General features: G+C 41.0%; 1 protein-coding gene across 1 annotated transcript in view; it reads left to right on the plus strand.

Moving 5' to 3' along the window:
* The window catches only part of LOC107037031 (cone-rod homeobox protein), a 33,377-nt gene extending 25,050 nt beyond the window's left edge, over window positions 1-8,327 (plus strand). The window contains exons 3-5 of the mRNA XM_015255350.2: window positions 2,860-3,065; window positions 4,586-4,956; window positions 6,952-8,327. Coding sequence (XP_015110836.1) covers window positions 2,860-3,065; window positions 4,586-4,956; window positions 6,952-7,429 — 1,055 coding nt within the window. The 3' untranslated portion in view covers window positions 7,430-8,327. The remainder of the gene's footprint in view (window positions 1-2,859; window positions 3,066-4,585; window positions 4,957-6,951) is intronic.
* The last annotated feature ends 7,059 nt before the right edge of the window (window positions 8,328-15,386 follow it).

Consider the following 15,386-nt stretch of genomic DNA (forward strand, 5'->3'; position numbering starts at 1 on the left):
AGAATCAACAAGATGATGTTGATGTAGATGGCTGGTGGAAGCCATCAAAAAACGTGATGTCAAATTTATTTTTATTTATCTGGGATGATCAAGTAACGAAATCCCGTGCTATCGTACTTCTTGGCAATCGAATGAAGCGTATATCTCACAAACTGACTCTTTCGCTCTTTCCCCCTTCGTTCTTTGGTTTCCCTTCCACCTTTTTCCTAATAAATTGGATCAAGTCCTCATCCTGGTCGTCTCTCTTCCCTATTGCCTGGGTTTTTCTCTATACTCGATGACGAGGTATGGGGTTGTCTAGGTCCTTGGCTTTACTCTACCAAACTCTAATCCAAGATCTTGAGTGGATTTCAGTTTCACTGGAGTTGGATAGAGAAATGGAAAATTTATTTACCAGTATGTACGATCTGGTGGGTACTTGTCGTCTTGGCCTGATTCAAGTTGGACATATTTTCAGTTCCCGTGAAGCATTCCAAATTTCATAGATATTGTCCAGCTATCACCAGACCCTCGAAAAAAATTATTTCAAATGTAAAAATCCACATAGAATTTTCATAAGTTTAGGAAATTAATTTCCCCAATTTTTTGCCCCCTCAAACTTTTTTTTCCACCATTTTAAGCCCGCTGATCCTGCGGGCTTAGTGCCGTGGTAATTAATTGCGCTGATTGCTCTGAATCATTGATGAACGCTTGGTGCGCTTTACAGGCAACCATGTTCAAGCCTCCCCCACCCACTTATTCCATCCCTCTCATTCCATTACCCCGTGTCTCACTCACTCCCTTTCTATCTCGCCTAGTTTGCTTTGTACAGTCCAGCTTTCAAAGCCACTACCACTATACCTCTGGCTTTGCCAGTTTCCCATGCCAATACTAGGCAGCAAGCGTGTACACAGGAGGTCTAAACTATACTCGACTTATCGTTGTAGGGGTGATCTCGACCAATTAGTATCCCATTACTGAATCAGAAACGTTGAAAATCAAACATACCTAGTAAGACCGCTTGCAGATAATACCGCTTGGTCTATGTGGTCTTGTTGATATTAGCGGATTGCCATGATTTTTTTGGTCCAAGCGTGTGATGTCTGATTTCTTTTTGAAAAGAAATCTCTAACTCCAGATAGTGAACTTGTCATAGTTTTGATATGTATCAAGATGACTTTCATAAATCCCGTTAACCCATTACCTATTCATCAAACGGTGCGAAAATATTCACTGTTTATTCCTAATTATCATCAATGTGTTGATTGCAGATAAATATCATCAGTCATCCACATAAATAGATGATAATTATCGATTCATTACATCCAGATAGATTTACATTCGAAATATGAAACTCATTTCCCAACATCATCCATACTAATGCACCGGTACGACAAAGGTTAGCCGTGTATGCGGAGTAGCACTGTCTCACTTCCACTAATTCCCTGCTCTCACATTCAATGCTGGGTAATTAATGCAGTTGTTTCCGAGTGATTGAATTTTACGATTTAACGTTTGAATCTATTCACTTATATGCACACATCAATTTGCGTTTTGGAATTTATAGGGGTGATGGATAATGAGGTTCGGGTAATTACACGGATTTTTTAATGCTGAGGGAAAGAGGAAGTTGGTAATGAGGTAATGGGTCTGCGAGGGAATGAGTTTGCGGAATCCTTTAGATCGTGGTTTTAGGGACTTTTGCATTTGGCCCCACTTTCTGAAGTTTGCTGTCGCAGTCTTGGCATAAGCTGCACGGAGAGAAATATTCAATGAAAATTACGTATCTTTTCCGTAATTTCGGAGCGAAATGTGGTTGTAGGAAATTTTACGGAACTGTCACGGAATTTTTCCAGAGTGGTCTGTAATTTTTATTTGAATCTCCTGTGTAAAATTACGATACCGTCACTTAAATTTTCTGAGTCGATTCCGTAATCGGTGAGTGAATTGTGAGTTCTGTCATTTTTACTGAACATTTCTCTCCGTGTGGAGCCATATTGTTGCCGTAGCCATAAATGGACAATTCTCGGGTGAACTTCGGAGCAATCCTAGCTCATGCTCTATCTCCTACCTGGTTGGTATCCTGCTTCTTTCCTGATGAGATGATCCCGAGTAGAAATTTCGTCGGTTTATCATCGGTTATCGATCAGGTGCAACCGACATGGTCACCGGTTTCACGTAGGTTTCGACCTACAAGGAACTCATAAAAACGTCACGCAGTTGCCTCACAAGTTACCAGTAGGTTGTAACTCATCAAAAACTTACGTGATCATTTATTCACCTAATTATTATTAACAATTTGTCAATGATGAATAGCTGATTAATTGCTGTGGGAAAGCATGTCCAATGATGGAAATCGATTTATATACGTTGAAACAGAAAAAAATCACATTTTCGACGAGTGGTCACCCATCCAATTCCGAACCTTACTCGACTCCACTTAATTTTGGTGATCGTCTATTGTGCTGAAGTCCAAGTTCACTATCCTGTAATTCTTGGGAATGTAACATTTTGATATTCCAGTTAAGGCAAAGATTCGTATTCTCTGACGATTGACTTACGATTATTATGCCTAAATTCTGACCCTTATTTTTTACCTTTATTTCTGACCGTTATTGTTGACCCTAATTAATGAACCTTATTCCTGACCCTTGAGACCCTCGTGACTCTCATCTCTGATTCTTATTTCTAACCTTTATTCTAAGCCGTATTTTTGACCCTCATCTCTGACGCTCGTGCCCCTTACTTTTGACCCTTTTTTGTGAACCTCGTTCTTGACCCTTGTGACCCATATTTCTGAAATTTATTCCTGAACCTTGTTGTTATCCTTCCTTGTATTGTCCTTTCATCTAGTTCACAATTGACCATTTCCATTTTCAGACACCAGCTACTCCGCCTATCACCCAGCTCTCCACGGAGTCGGTGAGGACTCATTTGTCCGTAGAAAACAAAGAAGAAATCGCACAACATTTACGCTGCAACAGCTCGAAGAACTCGAGGCGGCATTTGCCCAGACACACTATCCGGATGTCTTCACGCGTGAGGATCTGGCGATGAAGATAAACCTGACGGAGGCGAGAGTGCAGGTGAGGCATGATCATAAATTTCATAGTATCCCGGGGTAGGTAAGTTACATAACTGATGGATGTGTGAAATGTAGCAGCTTCTGGTGCTGCCCGTAGGGAAGTATCCACTTCTCTCCCGAAAACTGACGTAATCTTTCCAACGGTGAGCCGGTAATCCCGCAGATTACATCTCTCGGACTGTGATAAATTCTTCAGTCAACTTGCAACACTGATTGTTAACTAGCCACAGTCGAAAGTACAGCGAAACAATAACACCAACGAAGAAGAGGGAGAATAAATAAACGAGAGGAGTATTAAAAAAAAACAAAACTCAGGCGGGCTACAGAACCAGAAGGGGGGGGGGCTTCGTCGAGTATGACGCAATTACGGCGCAGACTCATTGTTTCATTAGAAAGGAACAAAGAGAATCTGGAATAATGGACAAATAGGCGCGTTTATGTAGTACCTTCCCCACTTTACCATCACTCCATGTTTCTCTGTCATTCTTTTCTCTCACTTGTCTACGTTATATATACTTCAATTATAAGTGCCGCGGGGAAGGAGGGGGCATGTTGGGAGGGCACGTTCACCGGGACGCGTCACGTGTGACAAGCCGGCTCGCATTCACGTCGCATTTGACTGCAATCAGAACCATGCAATTTTTCGAGGTTATGGGGTTTGAAGAATTCATAAAAATTGATGGAGAAATTCGTGGAGAATACTTTGATGAGTAATAATACGGTATTGACATATCTGAGATTAAATTCATATTGAGAAAAATGAAATGTCGTTAGTTTTCAAGTTGAACGTGGAATGAAGGATACTCAAGGGGCATTCCCAAGGGGGAAATGCGGCTTTGTTCCTGGCTATTACTCGCCCCCGCAAAACCCTTAGGATATTATTATATCTCCCGGCTGCCACCCAGCGTACCTCCTGGCACCCCACCAGTAGTTCTTTCTCCCCTTTCCTCCACTAACTTGCCCCCTCCCTCCGTGACTCCTCACGGAACATCAGTCTGTGCGTATTTATTTTATTAAAACATTTTCCTGGGTTTTCCGCCGAAAAGTTTCAAAAGCTTCTGCTTCGCTGATTTCATCTCGTTGTTCAATTTGCTAGTTGATGGTATATTGAAAAAGTTGAAAATAATATTCTAATATTGTTGTTTATCCGCCGGATGTTCCCTTGGGGAGGCCACTAGAGGGCGCGATTAAATCCTATCTCAGGCTGGCATTATGTCAAGTTAGTCTCATTACTACGACTCGAGACACACTTTTCGTGGGAGAAAAAAAATGAGAAGTGAAACACTCGGGTATGAGCGTGGTCGACAGTGTTGGCTCGTTGAACATGCGCCACACCCGGCACGACGTGTGTCCCTTTTTCCTCACTTGACACTTGGTCGCGCCTCTCAGTGACAAGCTCAGTATCCAATTATCACATCAAAACCCTTTCTTTTATTGTCAGAAAGTTTTCGCGTGCACGACCCGACGCAATCGGTTGAAATTCTAACCTCAAAAGTTGCATATTTACCTGTTGAATTTTAGGTCTGGTTCCAAAATCGTCGAGCAAAATGGCGGAAGGGCGAACGTCTCAAAGAAGAACAGAGAAAGCGTGACGGTAGTAGCGGTCCGGCGACCGGTCCCTTGGAAGGTCTGCCTCCAACATCGTCAAGCGGTCCCTCCCCGATCAGTCACCACGACACCGAAGCAGGCAGTGCTGAGGGTGAGGACAATGGTCAGGAAGCTGGCACCGGCTCCCGGAGTCCGAGCACAACATCGGCATCGGTGAGCCCCCGACCCCAGCAGTCCCAGAGTCAGCCATCACTCGGTGGTACAGCGACGCCACCGCCGACGCCCGTGAGGGCGCCACTGCCCGTCAGCACAGCAGGTGGCAGTCTCGTTCCGCCCACGGAGAGGTTAGCATCACCTTCGCCCATTATTTTTCCTTGTCGTTCCAGAGCGAAACAAAAAATAAGAAGAGTTACAGAGCTAGAGAGAGAGGGACTTGAGCTCCTTGTCCGTTACATTTAAATCGCCACTAAGCTCGGAGGGGGGTACCATAGACTGCTTCCTTCGTAAACGCTAGATATCACCCAGTTGGTGGTCCCAAGGACCACCAAGTGAGGTGTATGCGGCTTTTAAGTCCACTACGTATTTACGCTTTTAGGAAATATCACAGGGTTTATAAACCAACTCACCCCGCCCTGAAAGCGCTCGCCTGTGTCCAACGAGTAAAACGAGCAACTCCGGATGCTCGACACACACCATTTAACAGACCAACCTCTTTCATTCCATTTCACTCTATTCTCATCTACTTTCACTTCAACCCCTTTTTTCTTCTTGATCGAGTCAGTGATAGCTAGTGTTGATTACGGGTACTTCCTGGTATCTTCATTGTGCTTCACGTGTTTTATTACGATGAAGACTATGGTGATATCGATCAAAAGTCTTCACTTTCCCATCCTGATTCACTCATAATTCATAATATGTACCCTTTGTCTCAAAGTGAAAGCCAACAGAAGTATAATAGTCCGAAGGTTCCACTTAGGAAAAAAAAGGAATGAATTTGAAAAAGTAAAACTTTGAAAAGAATAAGGAAATAGATGGGGAAGGGATGGTTGTCGGGACGTACTCCTTTCTTGGTCGTCTTCACCAGTTGTAATTTATTTAAAACCGCTCTCCGTAAATATATCCTTATAACTTATTCAGGGTTGCTCCTGAAGTCTTGCTTCAGGCACATGGTAGGAAACTGGTAAGATGTGGGGAAGGGGTTGGAGGGAGGGTGGTTGAGAAGCTCGGGGCTCCTCACCGCCTAGCTGGGTACTACACATGGGTACCTTTACCCCCTTAAAAAATACTCCATCCTTGTGTCTGAGTATATCCTTCCGAGGATCCTCTTTTCTCCTGTTGAAATTTACCTTGTTCGGATCTGATTTTGTACGAGGGGATAGAATTATCGTTAATGGACCTGTGTTCACTTTAATCGTATGCAGATTGAGGATAAAAGATAATATTGGTTCAATGTTGGCTTGGCGGTTTGTGACTCAGAACCAAGGGAATTGATGGTGTTGCTAAAGGGTTGATCAATATCGACCAAAAGTCTAATGGTCATCGAAAATCTGGTCGGATTTTTGGTGCCATGTTTGCCCGACATCAGGCCAATCGGAGCAAGCTTGTTCGTTAATTATTGTCTCAGCCTTACTGTAAGCTTGGTCACAAGAATTCGAACTAGAGTTTGTCCCATAATGCAACCATTCCTACGATTATGCCAACAATCTATGATCATTCTTCCAAAACTTCTCATCATTTTCGTCAACGACTTCACGTCTAAATCGAGCCCAAGTGGTCGTGTGCAAACGTTTGGAAATAGCGATATCAGGCGTGAGCTAAGCAGTATCGTAATCGGATCCAACGCCCCTTGGGGTAACACACCAACACATACAATGTCATCATGTGTGAATACTGTATGTATCTTCAATACAGGTACATGTGAGATGAAACCCACTCGCAAGATAGTTTCGTGCATCTAATTGCCGTTAATTATCGCACTTACTCGGGTACTCGGGTTTATCCCCACTCTCTTGAGGTTTCCTCACCCTTTTCACTCCCTCATCACGAAATTCCATTCGGAAGTTGGTTCAATGCTGATTACCAATCTACTAGTAGTTTTTGGTTCTATTACTAAGCAAAGAGCATTAATCAAACAATATTTGGGATTAATATTCGACCTAATCAGTGGGGATCAAAGGTTAGGACGCGTGTCATGGTAGGTGAAAGGAATCCCGGCTTCATGCTTTGGGGCCTGTTATATCTTATATATATGGAAATTCTTCCGAAGTTTAGACATCTTAATCAAACCTCTCTCTCAACTCTAAACTCAGAATTAACAATGAATTTTTCTCATGTTCCAGCATCACAGGTACAGGTTTCAGACCAGTGGAGCCTCCAACGTCGCTGTTTTTCTCACCTCACCTGGCGGCACAATTCTCACCACCACTCTTTAGCAACAAAATCATCAGTTCAACAACAACATCACTGACATCAGCAACTCCAAGTCTCTGGACAACGAGTGATCATCGACCTAGCAGCCTGCAGGACATGCTGGCATGGGCACCAGCAGGTTGGCCAGGCTCTCTCTGCGGTTGCTGCAAGCCAGGCAGTGGTGATCTTCACAGGACAAGCAGTCTTGCTGAACTGAGACGAAAGGCGCAGGAGCACTCAACAGCAACTGCACTGCTTGGTGGTCTAGCTGGATTTCCAGGTGGTCTACCACTGCCCCTGCATTTACCATTACTTCCACCGTTACTTGGCCTCTCGAGGAGGCCTGAGCATCATCATTTACCAAGCGTTGTTCATCAAATTCAACCCAGTACTAAAGAGGATCCTTAAAGGATTTTCTCACACCATTTGGCAGTCTACCTCTCACCACCACTCTTTAGCGACAAAATCATCGGTGCAAATCAACACTCCTAAGATGAGTAATCCTGAGTTTTGCGACTATAAGTGATAATCGACCTAGTAGCCTTCAGGACATGCTAGCATAGACAGCGGTGATCTCCACAGAAGCGTTGTTCCCTGAATTCAACCTAATACTAAAGGGGATCTGTAGAGGATTCAGGTGTCTTGAGAGGAATGTCGTGCAGTATCCTAGGGCATCTCCGTCGTTATGAAGGAGTATTTCTGGAGGCTGTACTCGAGTGGAATAAGGAGAGGAGATAGTGAATATTGTTGATTGATAGAATCCTGAAATGACGGCAGAAGGACTTCATTTAAACCACGCGTTGTCACTACGCACTCAATTTTTTCATTTAGAAAAAATTTCAAGTACTTCCTTGTTTCACTTTATTACAGAATAAGGAAGAGTTCCAGATTAAATCAGGACCAAGTTTTTAAGTGTGCCTGATCAATAAAATAACGTAGGACCAGCGTGACTTTATTTGTGGGCAAAGAAAATGTGATTGAGAAGATGATAATAGCGGCAGTGTTATGATGACATTATTAATTGAATCAAAGAGAAAAGGCCAAAAAATCATAACCAAAGAATCTAGAAGATCTTTGAAAATTAGTTCACACAGTCTACCCAGAAATCATGTATAAAAAAAATGGAAGAAATGAAACTAAAACTTGTATAATAACTTTGTCTGATAAACGTCACTATAATTGGCGGATGTAAACAATAAAGAATCACAAAAATTAAAAATTATACAATTATAAATAATGCAATTTAGATGATATTGTAGCGCTGCGTAATAGTAGTTGTATGAAATAAACTTGTTCTCGTGATAAACGTTGTCTCTTAGATTTATTAACCTTTCAAGTAAACTCAGTAAGAATGAAAGTGAACCAGAAACTGGAGTGTCTAGTGTTTTGTTGAGGAAGTTTTCAGACTACCAACGGAGTTGGAGTCTGAAGTCTGAATTTGCAATTCTAGAAATCTGAATTTAAGCGCAAATTGTTCGGAGAAAATGTCTATAACTATATCAAGAAGATTTGATACTATTTGAAAAATTTGGAAGTGAATTTTCACGTAAACATCAACATGCTTGATTGAACGGCCTATCAAATTTCTCAGCAGGTATCCGGAAGCGCCTCAACATACCCATAACCGAAAAAAAACATCTTAAATTCGGTCGCGTGCCATCGAAACGTAAAGAAGGAAAATCACTCTGAAAACGATAGACTCCTAAAACGTGAAAGAGGAAGAAAAAGTACAAAAAAAGGGTAGACCAAAAAAGTCTCAAATAAAACTGAAACATTCTAAAGGGAATAAGGGAAACCGGAAGAAGGTCGGACGAGGGGTTTTGTTGGCAATCAATGCTTTCTCTGAAGAAAGAGCTTTGCTTCCCTCTCTTTTCCAACTCTTAAAAAAAATACAAGAAGCCCTCTTACGACTGGGGTAGGTTTGAGTGGTAAAGCAAGAAGGGGTTGGTCCGTTTTCTCGTCCAATCGGAGGAGAGACGCCATTGATCGGCACGTGGCTTTCCCTAGTCTCTGAGTGGGGGAGAATCTCTCTTCCCAACCCTCTTGCATCCCTTTCGGAGTGGGAGAGAATCGCATTTTAGGAGGACCTAGTGGAGTAGGGAGGGGAATCGGGTGGGTGGGCTGGAGGAGACAAGGGAGGTAGGAGCGTTCTGCACACTCCGTTACACTTACTGGTAAACCGTATTAATCAACGACATCATGGTTTATCCCCCGTGCCACCTCGCCAGCTTTCCTCCTCCCTCCCCCTCCCTTCCAACCCCGCGACTACTATCCATCCCCCCTCTCACCTCAACCCACACTGTCTGTCTTACAGCCTTCCAACGGTTCTCTGCTTCTTCCTGCTACCTCTCCTCCCGCTATACTCCTCACCTCACCTTGAAGCGTTTCAGTTTGTAGAGAGATTTTAGATGGGACGTAACCAGGCGCCAGGCCACTTTGCTAGAGACGATCGACTTTTAACGACGTAGTTCGATACGCCTCATATGACTACTTCTCAATGTTTCCATCTCCTTTTTTCAATTAATTGAATTTGGTCAGAATGATGATTTCTGTAAGATTTCATTCCTTTGTCAGCTTAGTCTACGTTCCCTGATGATTTCGATCAAAATTGTTTCATAGAATCTTAACAATAATAGCGATGACAAGAACATGTTAGAATGTCACTCTCGCCCCGCTCATCTATCACATCGAACTGAGATCACAGCTAATGAATTCAGACGTGCGGCTTCTTGATACAGAACACTCAGGGGGAGAATGAATCGAGTAAGAACATCAGTTGAAGAGGGAAAAGAGAGGGCGAAGGGGAGGGAGGGGAGGGGGTCAAAAGAGAGAAGAGATGGGTGACGTAGTGGCAAAGTTGATGCCAGCAGACAGTGATTAATACTAGAACGTCGTCCCGCAGTCGTTTCGTCTTCTATCCTTACCACCACCTTTTAACTTGACTCAATCTTTCTTGACTCCCTCTTGTATCAGACTCCACCCACTCTAACAGTGGTAACCCACAATCGGCTTCTTCCTTCTCGTCTTCTGTCTCTATTCTCTCTCACTTCACCCCCTTTTCTTCCTTCATCTCCTTTTTGCACTAACCGTAAAAGGTTTTACGAAATTCATTGTCAGACAATTTGCATGTCAAAGCTCAGCGGGGGCAGGGGGAGGAATGAAGGGTGAACGTGTGGAAATACGTTTCCTTATTCTTCCTCAGTCATGTCTGACGCATCCGCCTCTTCCGGTCGCCAGTTCTGATTGAATTAGCAACAAAGTAACGAGCACTTTGCGGCTGCGAAAAGACCGGAGAGTGCGAACATTTTTTTTTCATGATTTTTTTTCTTCAGTAGCTCTTGGATGAGATTATTCTGGGTGAATTATTGTTAATAACAATGGAGCGATGTGGGAAACGGCCTTCTGAGAGAATTTTTTTGAGGCAAGGGGGGAGGATTATGCGGGAATATTCCGGGGTGTCCCGGAGGAGCGTTGGAGGGATTGGAGTGATGGCGGAGGGCTGGAAGTGAATTTATCGTCTGTCTGCCGGAGATAAGGGGATCAAGGACCGTAATGATTTTCAATTTTCAGATCCACTTTTCAACTCTGAGTAAGTAAACGATATATTTTGTTTTGAAATTTATCCTGCAATCGGTTTTTGGAGGTGGAAAATGGAGGGGAGGGGACGGGTGAGAGCATACTGCGAAAATACCTCACGGACCATTCCGTATTGCTACAATAGTACAGGGAATTATCGTGACGCTATTTCGTTACACTTTCATTATGAACCCAGCCTTTCTAGAAAACCAAAAATTATTCAAGACGTGAAAAGGAAAAATCGTCTTCTTTCATCAAATGTTTAAAAATACTTCTCCAGGAGATGAAGCGCAGCTGAATGATCCCCAGATGAAGGTATAATTTTACATCCCATTGAATAATGAATCTCATTTGAAATCAACGTTATATCGAGACAATGATGTTCATCTTCAGTATAGCATCACAAAGTAGCATAAAAAATTCATCTCCAATCGTTTTGGTTATAAAAAAAATCCCCAAAATTCGACTCCAAATTGAGAAAAAAAAATATTGACGAAGCGTTGCAACAAGCGTTTCAACGAATATCTCACGACACAGGTATATTTCCCGAGAATTAATTGAGTGATTTATTTGATGTTTGCCGCTCCCGCTCTCGAGTATCGTACGGCCATTTTCACAAACTCACTCATCCGGAATTTTCCACTACCCAAAACCCTTCCACCATCATTTTTATTTCTCATTCGTGTTATCTTTTTTTTGCTGAGTACGAACCAATCCAATACAGCTGGAGCACTGCCGAGCAGTCGCCAATTATTCAGCAAATGTTATAATTGGTGCATTCCATTACGCTTAATGGATCGCACTTAGCGGCTACCGGTGTGATTGGGTGGCGTAAAGAGGAATGGGATAGGGTGGTAGTGGGGGTGGAGAATGAGTGGGTTCAGGTGGAGAGCCTCTGGCAAAGCGCTGAACCAATCTCGATAATACTGCACCCGCGGACGACGGATTCACGGGAGAGGAGGTGTACCACGGGGATTAATTGAAATTCATACTATTCTGTATTTCGTGTTTATCTGAGTCTTTCGATGGTATTTCTAGTTATGATCCCAACGATTTTTACGTACTACTTCTTGATATTAGGCGACCACTGCGGTGAATCTGATGTTCTATCTGTGCCCTGAAATGGACATATTCAATGATCCGCTTGACTGGCTGGTAAAAAATGCTCACGAAACCGTCATTATGTATTACTGATTTCTTTTACTCTGTAAATAGTTTAGATTCAAAAGTTTCCGCTCGCAACGCCACTATTAACCTTTTATGTATTATATCATAACGTAGAATTTCACCTCGCATTACTATCTACTTTTGAATAAACTATCTGTATTACATTTACGCATATTCATGTACTAGTTAAGTTATGTAATTGGCCTCGGCTGTTTGACTATTATACACGGAGAGAAAAAATATATAAAAATTACCCTTCTGGTAGGATAAAAGTGTACTGAAAGTTATTTCTATGCTGAATTCTGATAAAAATTAATAATCAAAAAATAAAATTTATAATAAGTAAAATAAATTTTACCCTTCCGCAGGATAACTTTTCGAAAGAAGCGGCAAATTCATCATTCATTTGGTGAATTTTATGTTGACATGAATAAATAATCTCCCTACGAAGGATAAAGATAATAATTACCCGGTCAATTATTGAAAACCGTGAGATAATTTTTATTCTCAATCCGGTGAAATTTTATTAATCGTGCGCATCAAAAACTATACGCACGCGCGAAATAATTTTTACCCTTCCAAAGAATAACTTCTACCTCGGTAAAATAGAAATCCCATGCTCCGGCCCCGGTTAGTAATTCTCCAGTTCCTGTATTAACGTAACCAGTGCGCCGATCAACAAGTGCGACGTATTATTCGATGATTATAATACGAGATACGACCTATTATACGTAATATATGAAAGTATTAATAAAGTGATAATAATCAACTCGTCAAAGCTGTTCAGGTGGAGCACAAACTTAATTATAGAGGTAAGTAAACGTTGATGAAATAATTTTAAAATGATTTGGAACATGTGGTTTGTATTGTCTTACTTCAAAATGTGATTATTCTTTTTTGTTTTTATCCATCTTTCGACGTTTCCCTCACATGTTTCGTAGTATCCGAACGTATCCTGAAAAACCATTCTAAATTATTAACAACAATTTAAACAATTTCCATCAATTGAAGGTGTTCATTCATATGCTTCTTTGATGTCATAATAAGTACATCTTCCATTGCACCAAAATCCCACATCCAGAACTCTTGATTAACCTAACTTTTTTTTTAGATAACTTTTCAACTTTCGCTTGTTGGTTCTTCGGAATTTCTTTCAGATTGTGCTCTTGATGGCAAGGGTATTTTACATTAGATCTTAAACTATTCCGCCTGAAGCTAGAATTCCAAATAATCGACGTGAATGTGCTCTCGAGTTATAATGGTATCTGATTTCAAATTCGACATTTTTATGCATTGTCCGTTTATTTCGATAATGGGCAATGTTAGGAGAAAATGTCAGAAGACCTTTTTTGTGGGGGAAGAAATTCTCATCAAAAAGGTCTTTTGATATTTTCTTTTAACATCGCTCATTATCTAAAATTTAACGAGATGAAAAAAATCCAAGTAAAAAATTATTGAATTCATGCCAACAGTGATATGCATTTGTCTCGGTACCGAGTCATTTTGGAAAAAAATACCAGACGACCTTTTTTGCAGGGTAGGAAATTCCCAACGAAAAAGGTTTTTTGACATTTTCTCCCAACATCGCTCGTTATCGAGATAATCGGGAATTTAACGAGATGAAAAAAAACCAAGTAAAAAAATCATTGAATCCATGCGGACAGTGAGGCCCATTTATCTCGGTAATGAGTCATTTTGGGAGGAAATCTCAGATCTTTTTTGTAGTTGAAAGAATTTGGTACCAAAAATGTCTCTCAACATTCCCTCCGAAATCACTCAATGGCGAGATAATTCGACATTTTACAACATGTGAGGAACTGACGTTTGACTCGGTACCACTTGACTACTAAAATAAAACTCACACATCTTTTTTTTTTTACGGCCTCGGAGTCCCTTTTTCGGGTCCCATTCGGCACTCTATCCAACCCTATGCATGCGGCTGTGGATTCTACACTGTACCGCATTCGCACTTCTATAGAACATAGAAGTAGCATGGGGAAACCACAGAAAACCCATGCCGGTACAGGCGGTTCCTCTATTAGCAACCTCCCGCTCGCCGGAGCCTTCCGTTGAAAAATTCGGTTCCACGGGGAATCGAACTCACAACCTTTCGCACACTAGACTTGCGTCTAATCCACTCGGCCACCGACGTCGGTAACTCACACATCATATTCTTATTTCTCATTTTCATTTTTCAGGGTGATCCCGGGTACCTGATACACCCAAAGGGAGATGTATTGTCAAGAAATGGTTCTGAGATTTATGCACAATAAATTTTTGTATAATGCTATTAAGATTCTTCATTGTTCATTACCTACTCACTCTTCTTTCAGATTTATCTATCGTTGGATCAGATGATCCAAGAACTAAAATATAAATTGATTAATCAGTCACCACGAAATGTATCAACTGACAATAAAACTATATAAACGTAAACATTCAAAATCATTTTCAAAAACTACATTTTGGAGTAAATTATTTACATCATCATTTCTTTGAGAGTTTTCGTAATTTTCTCCAGGTTTTTCGTCGTAAATGAGTTCATAATGATCATTATTACATATTTTATGAATTTCGTCATCAAAAGTTGGGATTAAACGTTTTGGAAATGTGAAAGTATTTCATTTCCATTTTGGAGCAATTTTTTCTCTGAATAATTTACTGCCAATGTTTAGAGGAATGTTTACAAGGCAATTAATACCTCTTCCGAGGATGACAAACAATAATCCGTCAAGAGAGATTGACAAAACTGTGATGAATACAACGATAAACCAAATGATTTGGCTGGAAGGCACCCCACTGATACATAACCCCCAAGAAATCCCGAAGAATATCCCCCACTCTTCTCTCAAACTTGAAATAGAAAATTTATGAGAGATAAATGAATTAGAACAATGAAAATACTTATTCTGCAAATTCAAAATTGATATAGAAAAGTATTCCACTCCAATCCGAAAATCAATTCGAAAAAATATTCAAAAACATGAAAACTAAATTGAATTAATGTACTTGATTACTGTCACGCCATTGGGCTTTCACTTTTTATGGAGTAGATGATAAAAATTATCATGAGCGTGAGGATAGCAAATTTCGTGTCACCTCTGCGTCATAACTTTTATGTGTTTAGGCTGGAATCAATGGATGAACCCAGAAGACAGCTGTAGCACCATAAGAAAAAAAAACTGTAGGTGAGGTTAGTATAATTTTTACCCTTCCGTTGGGTAACTTTTATACGGATATTTATAAAAACTCTCAGGATTTTCGATAATTTTTATTCTCTGACACTGATAATTCTTATCCGGATAAGGATAAATATCATTCAACTATGTCAGTCAAAATTTATCCACTCGAAGGATATTTATTGAATCGTGAACTTTTCCTACAGAATTACCCTTCCAGAAGCACAATTTTTATCTAGATTTGAGCATAATTTTTATCCAACTTTTCTCTCCGTGTACCAATAAAATAGAGCAGACTCAATATCAGTCGCAAAGACCAAAAGAATATCGTCATCTAATGACTAAGAAATCTCAACTCTTTTGCTCTATGACGTCATTGTTTATGTTTATATTACTCTCTCTCTCTCTCTCTCTCTCTCTCTCTCTCCCTCTCTCTCTCTCTC

This window comes from Diachasma alloeum, unplaced genomic scaffold (genome assembly GCF_001412515.2).
Source record: "Diachasma alloeum isolate Michigan unplaced genomic scaffold, Dall2.0 Dall_scaffold_00213, whole genome shotgun sequence".
In the NCBI taxonomy this organism is placed as follows: domain Eukaryota; kingdom Metazoa; phylum Arthropoda; class Insecta; order Hymenoptera; family Braconidae; genus Diachasma; species Diachasma alloeum.